Source organism: Carcharhinus amblyrhynchos, chromosome 25, assembly GCF_965287045.1.
Source record: "Carcharhinus amblyrhynchos chromosome 25, sCarAmb.v2.hapA, whole genome shotgun sequence".
NCBI lineage: Eukaryota > Metazoa > Chordata > Chondrichthyes > Carcharhiniformes > Carcharhinidae > Carcharhinus > Carcharhinus amblyrhynchos.
The window spans coordinates 22,315,360-22,338,824 of NC_137348.1; the positions used below are offsets into that span (position 1 = coordinate 22,315,360).

General features: G+C 40.4%; 1 protein-coding gene across 11 annotated transcripts in view; it reads left to right on the plus strand.

The window, feature by feature from the left end:
* The window catches only part of dennd1a (DENN/MADD domain containing 1A), a 547,788-nt gene that overhangs the window by 438,470 nt on the left and 85,853 nt on the right, over nucleotides 1–23,465 (plus strand). For 7 of the 11 annotated variants that reach the window (XM_080211932.1, XM_080211937.1, XM_080211934.1 and 4 more), the window contains exons 14-15: nucleotides 14,628–14,729; nucleotides 17,899–17,989. In XM_080211932.1, coding sequence (XP_080068058.1) covers nucleotides 14,628–14,729; nucleotides 17,899–17,989 — 193 coding nt within the window. The remainder of the gene's footprint in view (nucleotides 1–14,627; nucleotides 14,730–17,898; nucleotides 17,990–23,465) is intronic. The other 4 variants (XM_080211933.1, XM_080211938.1, XM_080211936.1 and 1 more) reach the window with 1 other exon arrangement.

The window sequence follows — 23,465 nt, forward strand, 5'->3', positions numbered from 1 at the left end:
TGTGCAAAACAAAATCAAATATTTTTAACACATTATTTCCCGCACTCTATGAGCAGGTTAAAAAACAAACATCCACTCTGACTGCTCTGTGCACACATTAGCTATATTAAACTTTTGTTTCAACTGATTGTGTTAATAATCTTCATGAAGTGTCCCATGCTCCAACCTTAATTGAAGGACATTGTTTCTCATTTATAACTGATAACACATTGAGTTCCTTTATGCTGTCAGTACTGAGAGGGTTAAGAGGTTTCTGTGTTGTTCAAATGACTTTGTGGTCAGGTGCTCAGGTGTCTGAGCCACCCTCAGCGACGTCAGTCACACAGGAGTCAGGTCAGCTGCTGTTATACGGTAGAGATTACACAGTTTAGTCATTAGCTGTGATAAGCTGCAGCTGATGCCAGACTCTAACCCTTTACACCTAATTAGCCTCATTAATGAGCTTTCCCACTCTCCGTAGAATGGTTTCTTCTGTGGGACAGGAGGAAAAAATATATACCTTGCCCAGGTAGATCTGCTTTTACCCTGTAATTAATGCCGACACCTGCAAGCCCAGTGACTTGCTTTGTTTCTGAGGTGTAGTGAATGGGGAAAAGTGAGCACAGTTCTGGCAGTACCCAGCTTTATTATTTTAAAACTATTGTTCTATTTTTTGTATTGCACTGTGACTATATGCTCACTTTAATTCACTCCTAAACAATTAATTCACAACACGACTCTGTTCCATGTTTCTTTTTAGATAGCATTTTTCAAAATTGAACAGAATGTCAGTAGATGCCCAGGAGTAATTATCAGGCAGTAATCTTGTGGAGAGGTTCAGATAAACTGCACTGTGTTCACTCAAGACTACTCGATGTGGCAAATAACAAACTAAAAGATTTAGTGATTGAGAATTACTATGTACAACTAAAGCTTTAATAGCACAGCTAATACAGGTCTACTCCCAACAACGTCCTAACTCCGACTGAAACCTTCCAGCTGCCGATTGGCTCAGGTTTGCGCGCTAGCACTCCTTTGGTTCCAACTTGGTCATGTGGCCTGTGAATGATCGCTCATTAATGGGGCCACATTACCACATAGCTTCTCACCCCCCCTCCCCCTGCAACTTCTTGAACTATGAATTGAATGAAAAGGAAAGAAGTTAACACATAGGCAGAGCAACAAAAATATCACAAAAGGGACAACTAGGTTCATAACACAATTCATAACATAAACTAGCCTGCAGACTCCTGGATCCTTAAGAAGTTCTGCAACTCTGTCAGAAGTCCTTCAGCAGCCAGTGGCACAGGATCAACTGATGGGGTGCATGTGCTAACCACCTCTGGAGTTAGCCCCTTTTTCTGCCTCCACCACTGAAGCCTGACGCAACCTAAGCTTCACTGAGAGTATAGAAATTTCTAGTTCAGAGGCTGGTGCGTACAAACTTGATTCAGGGCCCACTTGCTTGTCTCCTGAAGCTGGCCCTACTCTCTTGTGTAAGTGGTCAACATGATTACCTACTTGACGGCCATGTACCTCCACCACAAAGATGGCCCCATCTTTTCCACGACTCTCCCTAGCACCTAGGCAGGTCCGCCAGCAAAATTCCTTCCAAAATGAGATTGTCAATATTAAATGATTTATCCCTCTTCTGAGCGTCCTAGCCTCCACCCTCCCCAACAAATTTGGGAACGCAGGTGCAAACAGGTATGTAGGCATTGGTCCATTAGCAATTTTGCTGATGTGATCCCGATGGTGGCCTTAGGCATATTGTTCTTGGCAATCACGATGGCAATGACCTATGAGCCTGCTTCTTCATGGAAGCCTTGAACATCTGCATGGCTTGTTCCACCAACCCATTCGAAGCAGGATGGTAGGAGGCTGATCTGACATCACAAATGCCATTAGACTTGACGGAGGTTTGAAATTTCTGAGCCGTGAATGCCGTTATGTTGTCTAATACCAACACTTCAGGAAGACCATGGATCACAACGATCTGCCTCAGTTTTTCAATAGCAGATATAGCTATGGTGGATCTCATGAGCTGAACATCCAACCATTTTAAATGGGCATTGAATAAGATCAGGAACATGTGCCCCAAAAAGGCCCAGCAAAATCTACATGAAGCCATGTAGATTTAGCTTGGCCATTTCCAAGAATGCACATTCACAGGTGGCAGTAATGCTTGCCTAGTCTGACAATTTTCACACGACCCAACCATTTATTCTCTGCACTCTGGCCGAGGCACTAAGTGGCCCTGGTTTATCCTCCTGGAAAAGCCTCAACAGTGGCTTATGGTCAGGGGAAGTGCTGACCATAGATATATTGGTGAAAGTTTTTCATCACATAGATGACTGCTAGACTTTCTTTACCGATTTGTGCCTAATAAAGTCCTCAAAGCATATGCAATTGGCCTCTCTGCCCCATCAACCATTTTATGGGATAGAACTGCTCCAACTCTGTATGGCAAGGTGTCAAAGGGCGGCATGGTGGCACAGTGGTTAGCACTACTGCCTCACAACACCAGGGACCAGGTTCAATTCTGACCTCGGGTCACTCTGTGTGGAGTTTGCACATTCTCCCCATGTCTGCATGGATTTCCTCCAGGTGCTCCGGTTTCCTCCCGTAGTCCAAAGATGTGTGGGTTAAATTGATTGGCCATGCTAAATTGACCCTAGTGTTAGGGGGTTAGCACAGTAAATATATGGGGTTCTGGGAATAGGGCATGGGTGGGATTGTGGTTACCTTTTGCACAGTAGGGATTCTATGATGTGACTACTAATGGCTTGATTGGGTCGAAGTGAACAAGTAATATCTACAACTATAAAACCTGTCTGACTTGGGCAAAAGCCTTTTTCTGCATATGTCCCCACCTCCATGGTTGATGCTATTTTAAAAGCTGTTGTAGGGTCCAGAATTGTTGATGCATTTGGCAGAAACCTTCCATAGTAATTTATTATTCTTAGGAAAGACATCAGTTCTGTCACATCCCTGCATGTTGGAGCTGCCATAATATCTTTCACCTTATCATCAAGGGATGCAACCCCTTTGTTTCTGCTTTGAAACCAAGGTATGTAACCTAATTTGCTTGAAAAGTACATTTCTCATATTTTAAACGTATGCCAGCTTCCTTAAAACACTTTAGGGCCTTTTCCAGGTTTGCACCATGTTCTTCAGGAGACACACTTATAATCAGGATATCATCTGAGTATACTGTCATTTTGGGAATTCTCTGTAACAGGCTCTCCATGGCATGCTGAAAAGTGGCACAGGCTAACAAAACACCAAATGGCAATCCATGTAACCTCTTGTGGGTATTTATTGTAATTAACTTTCTGGAGCCCTCTTCCAGTTCCAGTTGTTGATGAACGTGATTTAGGTTTAGCTTAATGCATTTGAGGCTCCCTGCTAGCTTAGCATGGAGATCCTCTATCCTTGGAATGGGGTAATGATCCAGTTGAGCTCTTCTCTTTGCTGTTAGTTTGTAGTCCCTGCAGAGCCTCATGCTACAGTCTGGTTTTGGGATGGGGACGATGGACGTGGCCCATTCTGAAAGCTGCGGAGATTTGATGATGCCCAGGTCTTCCAACCTTTTAGTTCTACCTCTATTTTCTGGTGTAATACATATAACAAAAAACATAGGCGTAACCTCAGAGTTTAGGTCATTTTTTGCTTTAACCCCTTTCATCCGACTGAATTATCTCTGGAATACCTTCTGATATACGCATTGGATATCTGTGAATCCTCCACCCTGGAAATTAAATATTTCCAGCCAATTCAGTTTTTAACCAGAGACTGGACCTCTGTTCTTCAATCACCACGTTAGGTAGCTGAGCTGACTGGTTCCTTTATGGTACAGGCATGGAGATTGTCCCCATTATTTTTAGTGCCTTTCCAGTGCCTGTCACCAAAGCACCCTCAAAATGGCTAAAACTAAAGGGTTTCAGTACCTTCTGGAGATGTTTGACTGTTTTCTCACCTACGACAATGACTGCAGCGCCCATGACAACCTCCGTTTGTAGGGGGCCATTAACCATTAAAACAGCCTCAATGGGAGGTGTCTTGCTAAGTTGGACTTTATTGAGTATGAAAGCTCAGATCATTCCTTTGGTTCCTCCATCAGTTAATCCACAGGAACTGTTTGCATCATTTCCTTTTCTTCGTTGGAGTGTTCCGTGCAGCCTGGCCTCTATTTTTGCATCTGAAACAGATAAAATTCTTGCCCTGGCATGTCTCTTGGAGCTGGTCTCCCCTGCACTGAAAACATGCCTCAGACCCTGTTGCTGAATAACTCTTCTCAGGCTCTACCACACCCTCACTTGGGCCATTCTTAGCAACAGCTGGTTTCTGCCACAATTGGTTCACCTCATTCTGCACGCCTTGCTCAGCACACCCAGTTGCTTAGGCTATATTTGCTGTTTTGTTTTCTAGTGAAATCTTGGTTTCAGCAAGCGGTTTACTTTGGATGTTGAGGTTGTTGATTTCAGAAACCAAATGATCCCTCATATGTCTTGCAGTGAAAGCCCAAACTCGCAGTGCTGAGCCAGCCATCAAGGTCTAGCCACAAAGCCGGAAACTGTCTCTCCTAATAGCAGAGTGGAATTTGTACCTTTGTATGATAACGTAAAGTTGTGGGTTATAGCAGACCTTAACTAAACTGACTAGCTGGTTGAAGGTTTTTGCGTCTGGAGTCTTGGGTGATGTCAAACTGCTCACCAGGTTGTAAGTCTGTGAGCCACAGACAGTGAGCAGTATCATTTTCTGCTTCTCCTCGGCTGTTACTTCTTTTGCCATGAAAAAATGATGCAGTCTCTCAATGTACTGCCCTAGCTCTGGACTTTGGGATCAAATGGCTCCATTTTCTTGAATAGTGGCATCTTTAAAACAAAGTCTGTACCTTCTCTCCTTTAAACTGTGAGTGATCACTCTCCTTCCTCTCCCAACTCTGGACTGGGCTTTCAACAACTGACCTAATTTGTCCTCCTTGCCAGTCTGGTAACTTGAGGCTACTCAATGTGGCAAGTAATTAATAAAAGATTTATTGATTGAGAAGAACTAAATACAAGTAAGAACTTAACAGCACACCTAACACTGGTCTACTCCTGTCAATGCTCTGATTCCCATTGAAACCTTCCAGCCCCAGGAATACATGCTGTCTCAGGTTTGCATGTTTAAGTTCCATTGGTTTCAGCCTGGCCACATGGCCCACAAAGGATCACCCATTAAAGGAGAACACTACCTCAATCACCTTATCCCTCAGATAAGCCTATTGCCTGGGAATCATTAAGTTACCACTTTTCTGTTTTTTTTATTTAATAATGTATATTAAATGCATATGTGCACATGCTGTGAAATCATAAGATTGCTTGATTTCATTTCCACTTTTGTTTGGGTATGAATACTAGTAACATATACAAGAGGCTAACACATTCTTCTGCACTTGGAAATTATAAATCAACAACTACAATATAACCGTTAAATATTTATTGAATATTGAGAAATAGAAGTGAAAAGTTTCATTTGATGATTTGGTTCTAATTGTACCATACAGATTAGTTCCAATTTCATTTGTGTTAAGTTCCCTCCACCACAAACGAACAATGGTAGCTTTGTGTACCACCTACAAGATACATTCAGGAACTCACCAAGGTTCCTTGGGCAGCATCTTCCAAACCCATTACCACTATTGTCTGGAAGGACAAGAGCAACAGATACCTGAGCACACCATTACATGGAACTTTCCCTCCAAGTCACTCATCATCCCAACTTGAAATATATCACCATTTCTTCACTGTCACTCAGACAAAACTTGGAAATCTCTCCCTAACAGCACTGTGGGTGTATCTACACCATAGGGACTGCAGCGGTTTAAGAAGATAGCTCACCACCACCTTCTCAAGGGCAACTAGGAATGGGCAATAAGGTAGCCAATGATGTCCACAGCCGGCAAGTTATTTTTTACAATGTTAAACAATCTCAGCTAACTGATAATAAAGGTGACACGTTTGGCTGCGGCGTTCCTGAATTAAAAATGCTGAAAAGGTGAGCAAGGATTCATGACTGTTACCCAATGACCTTTGCTGGAAAGTGATGTGTGCTCAAATAAGATGAATGTGGGACCAGTTCATAGTGTGATGTCCTGCCGTAGAGCAGTAGACTACCAACACTTGTGCAGGCCCACAAAAGAATGACTGCTTGAAAGAGGCGAGGGTCGAGGGGAGCAACTGACCCTGTGCAAGCTTCATCCCACCAGGAGCATCTTTGGGACAGAAGTATACAAATTGGTCAACATCCATGAAAAAAACCCACTTCTGCTGGTAAACAGAACAAATGCGAATTAAATTAATCATGTTCATTTTGATACAGTGCAAAAATACTGTAGCAAATTTTAAATGCAGCTGTAAAACAGTCAATTTTATTGGCATATGTCATAGTTTAAATATTTCTTGAAAGTTTTGCAGACACACAGTAACCATATGAATTTGCATACCTCTATTAATGAGATATTTAGTAATGCATTTTGCAGTTGTAGATTGAATGAGTGCACATTCCTTAGTTCAAAAGAACGTATCTTTGCATCTATGGATAACCAGGCTTGGTCAAATCTGTTTCTCGTCACTATTGCGTAATTTTATTGTAAAGACACTTGAATAACTAAGAAATAATAACACGCACTTAATAGTGTAATCACTGCAATTGCATGATATTACTTTATTGTGGCAGTAATAATAGTTTGTACAAGAAGCTCCTAACTGTAATTCAAAGCTCATTGCCTTTTTGACAGTACTATCTTGGCTACCTTATTTGATTCTAAATAAGTTTACTGGACTTGCGACCTGATTTTCAAAATGTCAAAAAAAACACCTTTTGAGAACTTGTCTCCAACCCAGGGAAGTTGAAATATTCAATGAATAAAAGAGTTGGGACGTCTTGTTGAAGTTGTGTAAGACATTGGTAAGGCCACACTTGGAATACTCTGTGCAGTCTGGTCATCCTGTTACAGAAAGGATATTATTAAACTAGAAAGAGCGCAGAAAAGATTTACCAGGATATTACCGGGACTTGATAGTTTGAGTTATAAGGAGAGGCTGGATAGACTGGGACTTTTTTCTCTGGAGCTTAGGAGGCTGAGGAGTGATCTTATAGAGGCCTATAAAATAATGAGGGGCACAGATCAGCTAGATAGTCAGTATCTTTCCTCAAAGGTAGGGGATTCTAAAACTAGAAAGCATAGGTTTAAGGTGAGAGGGGAAAGATACAAAAGTCCAGAGGGTGGATTTGTTTTTCACACGCTGGGTCGTGAGTGTCTGGAACAAGTTGCCAGAGGTAGTAGTACAGGCAGGTACAATTCTGTCTTTTAAAAAGCATTTAGATAGTTACATGGGTACAATGGGTATAGAGGGATATGGACCCAATTCAGGCAATTGGGATTAGTTTAGGGGTTTTTAAAAAAAGGCCAGCATGGACAAGTTGGGCCAAAGGGCCTGTTTCCATGCTGTAAACCTCTATGATACCAAGAGTCTGGCTAAATCTTCCGATGCGACGTAAAGTTGACCAGGAGTATTGTAATGATTCATAATGTGCCTTGTGAAATGGCTTGAGAGGAATTAACACCATCATTCTGCAGTTGTTAAAGTTTGTACAGTTGTTATTTGTCTTATGGTCTTCAACTCACAGTGCAAAACCCACTACTGAATATGGAAGGGAAGCATTTTGTAAAACAGATTGACTTTCCTCCACCACTTTACCTGATAATCATGGGCAATTAGGAGGAAAGAAATCTCCAGTTTAGGCTTGCAGTGTATCTTCTCAACTTTCTACTATTCCAATGGTTATGTATATGGTTGCAAAATTAAGGTATTAATATGTGAAAATTGAATGTTCCATTCAGATGTGTCCACAGCCTTTGATGTGGTTGACCACAAAATTCTGTTCGTGTTCCACTACATGGGTGGAACTGCAGTTACCTAGTTTCATTCCTATCTATTCAGTCACAGCCAGAAAATGACTTGCAATGACCTCTCATCCCACTCCTACAACATTACCTTTTGTTTTGCCCAAAGATCTAGGCTTGGCTCCCTCATATTTCTCATCAATATGCTGCCCTTTAGCAACATCATTCAAAAGTACAATGTCACTTTCCATATGTACACCACTGACATCCAGCAATGCTAAGGGGCAATTTAGCATGGCCAGTCCACTTAACCTGCACATGGACCTGTGAAGGAAACCCATGCAGACATGGGGAGAACATGCAGACTCCACACATCAAATGTGGGTCCGTGGCATTGAGAGGCTGCAGTGCTAACCACTGTGCTATCCTTGACTGGTCTTCACCTCCAACTCCACTTTCCTGCCTGCTCCCTTTTTTTATATACATTCATGGGACATGGGTGTCGCTGGCTAGCCAGCATTTATTGGCCATCCCTAGTTGCCCTTGAGAAGGTGGTGATGAACTGCCTTCACATGCTATGGGTTGATCCACAATGCATTTGGGGAGGAATTCCAGGATTTTGACCCAGTGACTGCAAAAGAACATTGACATATTTTCAAGTAAGGATGGTGAGTGGCTTGGGAGGTAAACTTGCATGTGACGATATTTCCATGTATCTGCTGCCCTTGTTCTTCTAAGTGGAAGTGGCATTGGTTTAGAAGGTGCTGTCTTGGGATCTTTGGTAAATTTCTGCAGCGCACCTTCGAAACAGTACACACTGCTGCTACTGAGCGCAGGTGGAGGGAGCGGATACATATAGATGTGGTGCCAATTAAATTGGCTGCTTTGTCATGGATGGTGGCAAGCTTCTTGAAGCTGCACCCACCCAGGCAAGTGGAAAGTATTCCATTACACTCCTGATTTGTGCCTTGTTGATGGTGGATAGACTCTGGGGAGACAGGAGGTGAGTTACTCACCGCAGTATTCCTAGCCTCTGACCTGCTGTTGTAGCCACTGTGTTTATGTGATGAGTCCAGTTAAGTTACTGGTCAATGGTAATACCAAGAATGTTGACAATGGGGGATTCAGATTGAATGAATGTCAAGGGGCGGTGGTTCGTGTGTCCCTTATTGGTGATTGCCTGGCAATTGTGTAGCACAAATGTTATTTGCCACTTGTCAGCCCAAGCCTGGATATTGTCTAGATCTTGTTGCATTTGAAAATGGACTACTTCAGTATCTGAGGAGCTGTGAATGGTGCTGAACATTGTGCATGGCAAACATCCCCACTTCTGACCTTATGACAGAAGAAAGATCATTGATGAGCAGCTGAAGATTGTTGGGCCTAGGACACCATCCTGAAGGACTCCTGCAGAGATGTCCTGGAACCGTGATGACTGACCCTCCACAACCACAATCATCTTCCTATGTGCCATGTATGACTCGAACCAGAAGAGAGTTTGCCCATTGATTCCAGTTTTGCTAGGGCTCCTTGATACCACACTCAGTCAAATGCATGCATATCCTTTGATTCCCTTAGAGGCCAAAAACCCGTGTGACTCAGCTGTAAATATAAACAAGGAGCATCCACAATCCTCTGGGGCAGAGAATTCTAAATTCCCGACCCTTTGAGTGAAGAAATTTTGCACCTCTATTCTAAATGATTGACCCTATATCCTGAGATTGTGCTCCGGTGTTCTGGATTCCCAGCCAGGAGATTGTTTGCCTGATAAGCTGGATGAGCAGAGATGTCCTCCACTGAAATATTGAGACAACAGAAGCCAATGCGTTTGGTCCCCATTGCCCCCTTGCCACAAACTTCATCTCTCTCCCTGGCAGCCATCTGAAAGTGAACCAAACTGTGCAACCTTGATGCTCTGTTTAAACCCAAGATGAGCTTCTTAGCACAGCATCACCAACATGGCATATTTTCACTTCAGTAACATTGGCCAACTGCTTGCCTGCCTCAGTTCATTTCATCCATACTTTTATTTCCTCTAGAATTTATTACTCTGGTGCACTCCTGGATGGTCCTCCTCATTCTCACCTCTACGAATAAGGTCATTCACAGCTCTGCTCCAGGTATCATAACTCTTACAAGTACTGCTGACCTATTCCACTATGCTCACTAGCCTATATTGATTCCAGGTTAAGCAACACCTTGATTTTAAAACTTTCATTCTTATTTATAAATCTTTCCATGCCCCCACTCCTCCACATCTTTGTGATCTCTTCCAGTCTTCTAGCCCAACACCACCAACAACACCCCCCCTCCCAACTGATCACTGCATTCAGATGGCAGATGGAGCGGTGGTGACGTAGTGATATTATCACTGGGCTAGTAATCCAGAGACCCAGGGCAATGCTTTGGGAACTTGAGGTTTGAATCCCACCACAGCAGATGGTGAAATTTGAATTCAATAAAAATCTGGAATTAAAAATTTTAAGGATGACCATGAAACCATTGTCAATTGTCATTAAAAAACCGTTTGGTTGACTAATGTCCTTTAGGGAAGAAAATCCATGTCCTTACCTGGTCTGGCCCACATATGGCTTCAGATCCACAGCAATATGGTTGACTCTTAAATGCCCTCTGAAATGGCCCACTAAGCTACTCAATTGAAGGGCCATTAGGGATGGACAATAGATGCTCACATCCCATGAACCAATTAAAAACAAAACTCCTCTAATTCTCATCAACAGTCCTGATTTCATCTGCCAAGGCTCTGAATTCCCTCCCTAAATCTCTCCAGTTCTCTATTCCCTTTTCGTCTCTCTCATTAGAAAGAACTCATTAAAATGTTTAATCCAAGCTTTTGGTCAGTTGCCTTGATATCCTCTCTTGTATATCTGTACCAAATTTTGTCTTGTACTATTCGTAAAGTGTCTTGGGATTTTATATTACATTAAAGTCAATATATAAATCAAAGCTGTTACTATTATCTCTGTTAATCAATCCTGACCAGCACCATACACACCAGATAATATGTACCACCTAGGTCAATAGTTCCCATTTATCCAGGTCTAACATTTTGGCATAATAGGATCGTCTACTACAGTCCCATAATTTTTAAAAACTATATTGACCATCTGACTTTATTTTTAGAATCATTTGAGTTTTGTAAGCTAAACAGATGACATTGCTACCACATATGCACTGTTTAAGAAGAAGGAGCTACTGTGTGGCATTAGAACTAATAAATGTTAATGCACAAGATAAAATGATCACAAAATGCAGGTAGGCCTTGAGGGTAGCAGAGTTGGCAGTTTCTGGCCTTGTGAAATGCTGCCCATCTGCTCACTGTCAGAGTAAGTTAGTGGTGCATTTGGATTCGTGCCCTAGAGTTTCAGCTCTGAGCTAGTCATGTGACAGTCGCCACGACAACTCGACAAGACTTGTAAACTGCTGCTTGCAGAGCCAGATGCTCCAGTGCACATGTGGTCTAATTATATGTCGTTTTCTTTGCAATTATCAGAAAATTTGCACTGCTGTCTACATGCAAATGCTTAAAGGCATTATTGGTTCTTGCTTTAAATGCACACAGTAACTTGGGTTTGAATTGTTTTCAGTAAGATACTTTTGCATCATGCGTACAATACTAAAGATTCTGGTTTAGACTGTAGTAATACTCAGAGATTTGGAATGTGAATCATAGAATGATTACAGTGTTGTAGGAGCATATTCAATACATCATGTCTGTACTGACTGGTTGATAGTATCCAATTAGTTCCACTCCCCTGCCCTTTCCCCATAGTACTGCAAATTTTTCCCCTTCAAGTATTTGTCCAATTTCTTTTTGGAAGTTATTATTTAATCTGTTTCTATTAATCTTTCAGGCACTGCATTCCAAATCATAACTTGCCATGTAAAAAGAATGTCTCCCCATCTCACCACTGGTTGTTTTGCCAGTAGCCTTAAATCAGTGTCCTCTGCTACTGGAAATGGTTTCTCTTATTTCCTCTGTCTTTGATTAGAGAATTGAAACGAAAAGGTCTCACATATATTGAAGGGAGAGATGAGCAGCTTGAACGCTGGAAATACAGCAAGTTTAACCAATGAAATTGTATTAATTGCATTATAATAAAATCCAGTATTCAAGATCACAAAGGAAAGCAGCAGCTTGCTTTAATATAGAAAGCATTCCAGGGTCTTTAACAGAGCAGGAAGGTACTGACCTGTACTGGGAAAACGACTGAAGGTTTTGAAGAGGAGAAATTGGACAAAATGGGAAATTTTAGCTGGGGAGTATGGTCAAGTCAGTTAAGACCACTGCAAATACTAACTAAGCATTGAGTGAGGCAGTATGTAAGCAGGATGAAGACTGGAAGATACAGTCATTGAACCAAGTGAAATTTCAAGTTGAATGACACCATGGATGGATTTGTAAACAAATTCAATGAATTGGAGAATAAGTAGTTAGTGAAAGAGGTGGGCAGGACAGGGTGCTGTTTTCAGTGAGTTAGATTTTGTGTTGGGTGATACCCAGGACACCAGCAAGAAGAATGTAAGAAAAATTAAGTAACAAAAGTACAAATAAGGATTTGAGCAGTTGTGGGTTAAGATGAAAACACTCGAGTGGTGAGACATGGTGTCTTAGTTTTGGATAGGATAAAGGGTTTGAAGTGGAAACAGGGTGCAAGGTTGTGCACTGCCTGATCCAGCATGAGAGATCAGCCAAGATAGGGATGCAGACTGGATAAGCATCCAGACATTTTGGCAGGAGCTCCAGTGTTAAGCTGGAAAACATTATGGCGCATCCATTACATTGGATCTGACAATCAGTCTGACAGCAATCTGACAGTGGTTATAAGACAGAGCTAGTTACAACCAGGTAGAACTGGCTGTCAATGGCGTCTATGCATAAACTAATCCGATGGCTGCAGGTAGTGTTGCTAAGGGTGACGTGTGAATGGAGAAAAGGACTGGGCAACAGCTGGAACCTTGGGGATGACCATGCAGGTGAGGGAGAAATTGCCATTATTCATTAATTCAGTGCTATATCACATAATCTTCCCTGTGCGACACAATATTGGCTGAAATTATCGTCAAGTTCACAGTTACCAATGCCCATCTATTAAAATTATAATGTATGATTGTTGGTGGTATTTACTGAATGCAATTTACTTCCTTCAGGGTAATCGCTATCTTCAGAAAAAAATCAAGCAGGCAAAAATAAGATGCAGCAAGATTAAAATCAGTCGCACGTCACTCAGAACACTGATTCTGCTAATGTGTTGAAGATAGCAGACCACAGGTCTGAAAAGTTAACTGTAAAAAGGAAATGATCATCTCAGAGGTGAACTGCTTTGCGGTTTATAAATTCCGATGGTATTGTTTTGGAGGTGATGACCATCATGCTGATTAGATGTTTCTAGTTGACAGTGTTCCATAGAAGAACTTTATTAACCCAGTGACAATTTATGTAAATGATGAAGCTACATTTATGGTGTTTAAAATATTAAACTCAGAAATAGTATTTATTTATTTTGTATTCAGTGCAGTCATTTCTGACATACGTTATTGAATGCCCTGCGTCTTTGTCATTTTCCTTTTAAATTGACAATGTGACGGCATAGTTGAGCTCTGCGATCTAATCTTAGAAGTATGGGCGTCATTTCCTTAATTATAGCTCTGTTCCCGTGATAAGAGGGTGTGAATAGTCAGCAACCGTGGCTGCCTGCACCTTGTTACAATGCACAGACATACACTCCTGCAATAATTGTTGGGCTACTGTGTATTATTCACCTGTGTTATACTCTATAAGTTGATCAGTAATACCAATTTAGCATTTTCTAAAAATCCTCTTTAACATTCGTTCCAAAAATAAATTCCTAAAAATAGGACAAAATGTCATGTGAGGCGTTACCCAGTTAACTTTGTTAATAAAACTCTATGGTAATAGATATCAGTTCAACCACTATTTCTACGAGTTGAAGGAGTGCCTGCAATCAAATCTCCTGCTTTATACATTAAACTCAACCTTGTAATATGCTTTCATTTCTCCAGCCATTTTTTGGGTATCTCATGAAATATATGAACACAAGTAGTAATTATTTAAAGTCATGGGAATGTTGTTCTTGATATTGATTCCTATTCATGTGTTAGAATAGAGAAAATGCAAAATGAATATCCATTCATTGCATTCGTAAGTAATATTCTGAAATTGTGCTGCAATGGTTGAGAAATATTCTGGGTACTTAATTGTTTTAAAGTCTATTTATTACAAGTCAGCTTACATTAACATGTTAATGAAGCTACTGTGAAAATCCCCTAATTGCCTCACTCCAGTGCCTGTTTAACTTGTATTCTCCTTTTAACTGTCTCCAATAATGAACCATTTCAAATATTACATTGATTACATTGATACTCACGTAAGCCTGAGGGTGTTGTCTCAGATAATATGGAGGACATTGCAGAAATTAACTCCAAATTCTATAACTGAACCTCAAATAATGACTTTGTTTAGTTGAAGAATATATAGACAGGATGAAGTTCACAAGGAATAACAATAAATAACAATGTTTGAAACCATGTCTCATTTCCTGTGCATCCCTGATTTTGAATTAAAACAAATTCATTACAGGGAACATCCATTTTGTCTTGACCACCCTTGAATCATATGGGTGAAGTTCGATGGTGTGTTTGTTATTTGATATCTGTATAACGGCTCAATGAACTCCAGCACTTAACATTATAATATTACTGTTGTTTTCAGGAGGAACCCATAACTTTCAATGAAGATGTTTTTGTTTCACACCGCTCCAGTGCCATGAGACAGTTCTTGCAAAATGCCATTCAACTGCAGCTCTTCAAACAGGTAAGAGGTTAATGTCACCATTTAGGATGGTTGGCAGCACACTTCACCCTCGCTGTTTTCCAATGTATTAAAAACCTAAATGCAAGTTGAGCCACAAAAGGATAATTTTTCACTGAGATTGACTAAAATTAAGTTATTCTCCATATAAAATTCCAGCAGTAAACAGTGGCTTAAAAGCAATCATTATGGAAATTGCTAAATTGTAATACTGAAGTTATCAGAAGACTTCAACTAGCAAGAGATGCTTTCAATAAAGATTCAGACGACTTAGAGAATAAGCATGTGTGGAAGAAAACGTTTACTCAAATGTTCTGTCTGTTCAGCACTTCTCTATGATTGTGAAACCTGGACTATAGGCAAGCAAATGATCAAAAGACCCAAATATTTTGCAATGTGAGCATACAGAAAATTGCTTAGAATATCTTGGAATGGGAGAGTAAACATTCAATGTCCTGGGAATGAAATCCAGAAATAGCATGACGGACATCATCATGAACTGGAAATTCAGTTATTTTGACCATCTGATAAAGCTTCACAATATAGACAGAACACTGCTTGAAGGCTGCATCAATGGTAAAAGGATCCAAGAAAGACCAAGAACATCAAGGATGCACAGCCATGGGCTATCAGGAGGCAGTAAGGGCTGTTTACAGTAGAACCAACGGATACAACATTGCATCCAACCCTTGGCAAGAGAAAGGAACCTCAAACAAAATCAGCCAAATATTAGTCATTCGGAAGGAAAAAAGCTGTTTAGCCAAGTATTTTTATTTCCCAGTTTTTACAGTCTTTCCCTTGAGTAGAGGAAATAATAAAATTATATACAGAAGATAAAGTAAAATATTCAGTTATAGATGTTAAGAAAACCTCATCTTGAATAGTGTGGAATTGATTTGAAAGCTGAGTTCACCTATATACAACTTGGGATGTTATATGTGGTTATCATTTTTGCTTGCGAACAGCGGTGTGAGTGGTTTAACAAGCTGTGTAGGGATTGTCCAAATTTCCTTTTGAAAAGCAGGCTTCATGGACCATCATTCTGGACCAAGAGTTTAACGTTTTCCTTGGAAGCTATCTCATCAAGTGAGATAACATTTATGCACAGCCTCATTTTGAAATATTGGCAGATGAATTGGATTGTTTGTACAGTACAGTCCCGTTTTACTTAAGAGATGTGAAAAGAGAACGACACAAAGGGAATGCCATTATTCTAATTTATTATTAAATATTATCACTCAAGTCATTTAGGCAAGGTTGAGCCAACAGAAATTTCAAGAAATTTGATTCCTCAAGCCTATTTGCCATTCAACTAGATCATGACTGATCATCTACTTCAATGCCATTTTCCTGCACTATCCCAATATCCGTTAATATCTTTAATATCTCACAATCTGTCAATCTCTGTCTTTTATATAATCAATGACTGACTCTGCACAGCCCTCTGGGGTAGCAAATTTGAAAAATTAATCTTCTTCCTCATCTCATTCTGAAATGGCTTACTACTTATGCTAGGATTGTGTCCCCTGAACCTGGAATCTCCAGCCAGGGAAAACATCCTTCCTTCATCTACCCTGTCAACCATGTAAGAGTTTTGTATGCTTCAATGAGTTTGGTCTAGAATTCCTCACCCTGTACTGTACCATCATTGTCTTAGAATGAGCCAATGTGCCATGTTTTCTTCACAAGCTACAATGGGCTGACTACATGTGATTCCTACTCAGAATCCCATTATGGATAGTATCTCTTTGGCTAGCTGCTTTCTAATACTTGAAATACTCAGAATTCTGTTTCTCTTTGCCACAAAGAGATTTGCATTTTCCATTGCTCTTATTGATAAATGTATTTCATCCTTGTCAAAATAGTAATTTGCTTTTTTCTGTATCCTAATAAATTATTATGGAAATATAGCTTTTACGTCCCCCCCAAGCAACGCTCACTCCCTGAGGTAGAAAGTAACTAAGTCCACGTTGTTGATTCTTTTTTTTATATTCATTCGTTCACGGGATGTCACCGACCAGGTCAGCATTTATTGCCCATCCCTAATTGCCCTTGAGAAAGTGGTGGTGAGCTGCCTTCTTGAACTGCTGCAATCCATTTGGAGTAGGTACATCCACAGTGCTGTTAGAGAAGGAGTTCTAGGATTTTGACCTAGCGACAAGAAGGAACAGCGATATAGTTCCAAAACAGGATTCCATGTGACTTTAAGGGGAACTTGCAGGTGATGGTGTTCCCATGCATCTGCTGTCTTTGGCCTTCTGGGTGGTCAAGGTTAAAGGTTTGGAAGGTGCTTTCAAAGGAGCCATGATGAATAGCTGCTGTGTATCTTTTAGATGATACACACTGCTGCATTGGTGGTGAAGGGAGTAAATGTTTAAGGTGGTGAGTGGGGTGCCACTCAAACAGGTTGCTTTATCCTCGATGGTGTCGAGCTTCTTGAGTGTTGCTGGAGCATTCATCCAAGCAATTTGAGAATATTCCATTGCGCTCTGACTTGTGACTAATAGATGGTAGGCAGTGAGTTACGCACCACAGAATTCTTAGCCTCTGACCTATGCTTGTCAGTGATAACCCCTAGGATGTTGATGGTGAGTCATTCAGCAATAGGAATTCCATTGAATGTGAAGGGGAAATTGTTAGATTCCCTCTTGTTGGAGATGGTCATTGCTTGCACGTATGGTGCAAAGTTACTTGACACTTCAGGCCAAGCCTGAATGTTGCTGAGGTCTTGCTGCACATGGAAACAGACTGCTTCAATATCTGAGAAGTTACGAGTGGTGCTCAACATTATGCAATCATTGGCAAACTCCCCCACTTCTGACTTCGTGTTTGAAAGAAGGTCATTGAAGAAGCAGTTGAATATGATTGGGCCTAGGACACTGACAAGGTATAATGAATTGGAGGATTTCACAAAATAAAGAACACCTTGTCCCTAAATTGCATCTCTTTATTTGCCTGTATATGTTAACTTACAAACAGAAGTGTAATTTTTTCCTATAATAGTCAATTTGTTTCTATCCGATTTACAGATTCTTTTAATTAGCTCATCCCTATTTAATGGTGTTTTGACAGCACACGAATTGTAAATACTGTGTTTTCTTCAATATCTTGCTTTATGAGAACATTTCACATTTGAACAGTTGTTTTCTCAAAAACATATTTTGTTTTTCAGTTCATTGATGGTCGACTAGATCTCTTAAATTCTGGGGAAGGATTTAGTGACGTGTTTGAAGAGGAGATAAACAATGGCGAATATGCAGGTGGTAAGGCCTTACTGAGCAGATACAGTGAAGCTGAAAAAAGATTGTTTTTGCTGATATTTAGGCCTCAGAATTAAGAGCATGTGCCAGTTTATTGGCCTTGACTCAAGCCAAACTATGGCTCTCTTTTGGGAAGCAAAATCAAGTTTGTGATATGACACTTCTAAATGATGACATTTCTAACTTTGATTACTTACATTTGACACCATCTTTGCTCCCTGTGTCCCCTTTGGGCATAGTGCAGGTCAGCTTATAATGGTGAATATCGGACTATGAGCTTGTTCTCACAGTCAGATTAAAAAATGGTTCTGTTTTCTAATGGCTGTTGCGCAACATGGGAAAAAACAGGTTCTCACTTCGATTTTGAAATTTATCAGTCTTTCAGTTTTTAGTGTTTAAAAGAGGTGTTGAGAAAATGTGATAAAGGAGTATGCTGCACTTCTTTTTCAGTACTATTGTATGAAATGCATCCATGTAATGTCAATTTAAAGACAAATGATCAGATTGGAGTTTTTATTGAGGCTCAGACAGAGAGAAATAGGAGACAAGGCTGGGCAACAGGGCGTTGTGTTCTATCCTGTACCTCAAACAGCATCGTAATTAGGAGGCCACCCAACTCATGGAAAAGTATCAAGAATGTATGCTTGAAAGGAATACTGGGGGATAACACAGTAGGTCTTGCATGTTCTTTATCGTTTTGATTTCCATTACAATTGCATTTTTTTTTTGTTGGGAAAAAGTTTCAGATTTAATTATCTGATGAACAACCTCATGATGAAGAACTGGAACTTGTTAAGAAAGCTCAATTTAAAAATAGAGTTTATTTTAAATTAAAATTTGTTTTCCAATTCTAGGTGACAGTCTCTAAAATATAAAAACTATAGCTATTGTTAATTAAGGTGAATGAAAGTAGTATTTCTGATACCAGCGACTAACAATTATAGCCATTTTTTTAAATCACATTTTAAAGTTCCTGAAGGGGAAGCATTTATGGAGACAGTCATTTAACGCTTCTGAAAGCAAGTATCCAACTTACACAAATATTAAGTTTCATTTAATTTAAAATGATCAATTTAAAAGCTTAAAAAAATGAACTTTATTTCTAAACTTTGGAACTCTTTAACTTTGAGCAAAATGAATTTGGTGGTATGTGTTATTTCACAATGCATGTCTGCTGGTGCTAACATGTAAAAGCAGGTGAATTCTGGGCTCAGAGTTTCTCATTGCTCTCTCTGACCCTTCAAAAGCAATGAATCTCGCTTCACCATTAAATAAAGTCCATATTTTAGAAGCGCATACTAATTATTTACATCAAAAATTGATGCGATGAATAAAAAAGAGCACACTAATCTGGCTGTTTTACATTTTAATTCTTTCATTGTTGTTTTTAATTTTTTTGCCCTTCCTTTATCCCTTCCAGCTGGATTATTGTTAATGTGTGCAGAACTAAAGTTTACTTTAGTGACATACTCATTGTAATTAAATTACTTTATGTAAGGCCTTTGCCTTACATTTCAATTTTGAATTGTGTCCTAGCATTAGAAAAATAACTTAGTGATAATAAAATCTCCAACTTTTAGGAAGGCTGTATTGAATAATATCACGCCAAGGTTGTCAATGAATCAATGAAGAAAGATGCAGGACAAACAATTACTGCCACGATAGCGGGAAAGAAATTGCTGCTAAACAAAGCTAGACAAAAACAAAGGGAAACAATTACAAAAAGCCTGAGTGCAGGTTCAGAACTGGGGTCAACAAAATTAAAATAACAGGAGAAAAAGTGACTAGAACAGAACAAGGACGTTCAAAAAAATGAAAGCAGAATGTTCAAAAAAAGAACAATGAGATAGCACATAGCATGTGCAAGAACGAGATCTATGATCAAAATGAAAGAGATAAGATATCTTTATTGATTTTCTTCCCCACATCATTTTAAAATGAGACATTTTATATGATTTCATATTATGTCCAAACATTAAGATTTAATTTCAATATTCAATTTTTAGCATTAGCAGATTCCGAAATTACCACCTTGGAGTTGTGCTGGTGCATATCAGTATGTATTTGACTGTTCAAATACATTAGTTGATGTATGCATTTAGTATTTTATGCACAGTACAGCAGTGGTTATTTATTTCCACTGACTAGAATGTTAACTTCAGCCTGACTACGATTACATTATAGTTCTGTTGCAAAAATAAAGGATGACAGACAAAAAAAGTTGTGAAAGCAAAAGGATAATCTCTTAGCAAGGTCTACATGGAAGGTACAACATCAAGATGGACAGGAACTGCTTAACAATAAAGTGTACATGTGAAAGGGACATTGTTACAATAAAAAGAAGAAAAGGGGGAAGAAGCAAAGAGGAATGTGAACAGAATCATGAAAGCAGGATAGAATAACTTTTATTCTGTCTTTTCCTATTCCTCACTTTCCCTCCACTTTGTAATTTTTTTTCATGATTCTTCATGTCAGCTTGAAGAATCCAAAGATTTATCTGATTGTGCTCTTAATGCAAGAATTGAGGGGGATGCAAATGGAAAGAAGTGAACAGAATGTGTCCTTCCTGATTTTGTGACGGTGTAAATGCAGAGGCATTGTATTTGTTTTTCCGTGGACTGATTGATTAATGTTCACGTTGACCCAAATCTTTTAGTCTTTAGATGATCAGACCCTGGAGGTAATCTGGAAGATATGATCGATGCACTCACTATGTGGGAATTGTCTGGGCAATTTCAATTTCTATTGGGCAATTACCCTATCTCTGAAGCCCTCTAAAACTCTGATTTAAAACTGAAACTTCAGATGGTTCCATCTCACTGAGCAGAAAAGTAACTCAGGAAAAGTTAGAGGGATTACAGCAAGTTCTAACTCCTGAGCAATTATGCTAGTGATCCCCTGACTCCCCAATTATTGCCCCCCCCCCCCCCCCCCCCCCCCCCCCCCCCCCGCTATCACCCACCCTCCAACCAGCTCCCAGCTCTCCCATTATCACCCACCTCCAGCCGACCGTCTCCAACCCCCCTGACTAGCCCCACACCCTGGCCACCCCAGCTTATGATGCGGAGATGCCGGCGTTGGACTGGGGTAAACACAGTAAGAAGTCTGACAACACCAGGTTTAAGTCCAACCAACTTCAAACAAATCGGTTGGACTTAAACCTGCTGTTGTCAGACTTCTTACTGTGTTCACCCCAACTTACCCTATCCTGCACACCCACTTACCTTATCACCCTGAGATTTAAACTTACCAGCCTACAATAGTTAGTGCTGTTAAAAAGTGCAGATAACATCTTCCCCTGACTCTAGAAAAAAAGCATTTATCAGGTGGCTTGATCCAGAGGTCCAGAAGGACCAGAGCAGACTGGCAATCTAGCTTGTTTCACAGTAGGGTGACATTGCTAAATGGCCATTGGCTGTCCATCAATGACACCCCTTAACTTGCATTACACCAACATAACAGCAGCATCACTTCTTTTTTCTTTCTCACTTTGTCTAAGATTTATTTACTTCTGCTTCCTCCCAACCCAGGTAAGCAAAGTGGCTGACATCTTGTACCTAAAACCCACCTGGTTCACTAGTATGTTGTAGGGAGGGAAATTTGTCATCTTTACCTGGTGCAGCCTACGTTTGACTCCGGGCTTACAGCAATGTGGTTGTCCTCTGAAGTGGCCTAACATGCTTCTCATTGTATCAAACAACTAAAAAGTCTCAAAGATATGAAACCAAATGGAATGCCCAGCATCAAACTAGGCACCAGAAATGACAGCGGCAAACTCAGCCCTGTCAACCCTGCAAAGTTCTCCTAAATAACATATGGGGGCTTGTCACAAAATTGAGAGAGATGTCCCTCAGATTAGCCAAGCAAAAGCTTGACATAGCCATCCTCACGGAATCATACCTTATAGACAATGTCTCACTCACCGTCACCGGCCCTGGGTATGTCCTCTCCCACCAACAGAACAGTCAGAGCCTCCATGTTGAATACTGCTTGCAGGAAGTACTGAGGCTGACAAAGATGAGAATGTACTCTGGGAGGGAGGAATTTAAACTATATGAGCAACAGTGGATTTGTACCACCATGACTGACCAAGGTGGTCGAGTCCTAGAGGACGCAGCTGCTAAACTAGATGTGCGGCAGGTAGTGAGGGAACCAACAAAAGGGAAAAATATACTTGACATCATCCTCACCAATCTACCTGCCTGAGATGCATCTGTCCATGAGAATCAGTAAGAATGATCACCACATTGTCTTTGTGGAGACAACGTCCTGTCTTCACATTGAGCATATCCTCTATTATGTGGTGTAGCACTACCATTGCGGTAAATGGGATAGATTACAAACAGATCTGGTAACTCAAGGCTGGTCATCAATGAGATGCTGGGGACCATCAGTATCAGTGAATTGATCTCAGCCACGATCTGTAACTATGGCCCAGCATACCCTTCAGTCTTCCATTACCACCAAGCCTAATTCAACGGAGAGTGCTGGAGGAAATTCCAGGAGCAGTACCAGGTATAACTAAGAATGAGGTGTCAATGTGGTGAAGCTACAGCACAGGACTATTTGCGTGCTAAACAACATAAACAGCAAATGATAGAGCTAAGCTATTCTACAACCAATTGATCAGATCAAAACTCTGCAGTCCTGCAACATCCAGATATAAATGGAGGTGAGCAATTAAACAACTCACTAGAGGAGAAGGTTCCAAAAAGATCCCTATCCTAAGCAACGGAGGAGACCAGTATATCAGTCATAGAGGTTTACAGCATGGAAACAGGCCCTTCGGCCCAACTTGTCCCTGCCCCCTTTTTTTTTAAACCCCTAAACTAATCCCAATTGCCCGCATTTGAGCCATATCCCTCTTTACCCATTGTACCCATGTAACAATCTAAATGCTTTTTAAAAGATAAAATTTTACCCGCCTTTACTACTACCTCTGGCAGCTTGTTCCAGACATTCACCACCCTTTATGTGAAAAAATCGCCCCTCTGGAACTTCTGTATCTCTCGCCTCTCACCTTAAACCTATGCTCTCTAGTTTTAGACTCCACTACCTTTGGGAAAAAGATATTGACTATCTACCTTGTCTATGCCCCTCATTATTTTATAAACCTCTATAAAGTCACCCCTCAGCCTTCTTCGTTCCAGAGGAAAAAGGTCCCAGTCCATTCAGCCTCTCCTTATAACTCAATCCATCAAGTCCCAGTAGCAACTTAGTAAATCTTTTCTGAACTCTTCTTAGTTTCTAATACAGGGTGACTAGAATTGCACACAGTATTCCAAGTGTGGCCTTACCAATGTCTTATACAACTTCAACAAGACGTCCCAGCTCCTGTATTCAGTGTTCTGACCGATGAAACCAAGCATGCCAAATGCCTTCTTCACAACTCTGACTGTACTTTCAAGGAGCTATGAACATGTACCCCTAGATCTCTTTGTTTTGTAACACTCCTCAACACCCTACCATTAACTGAGTA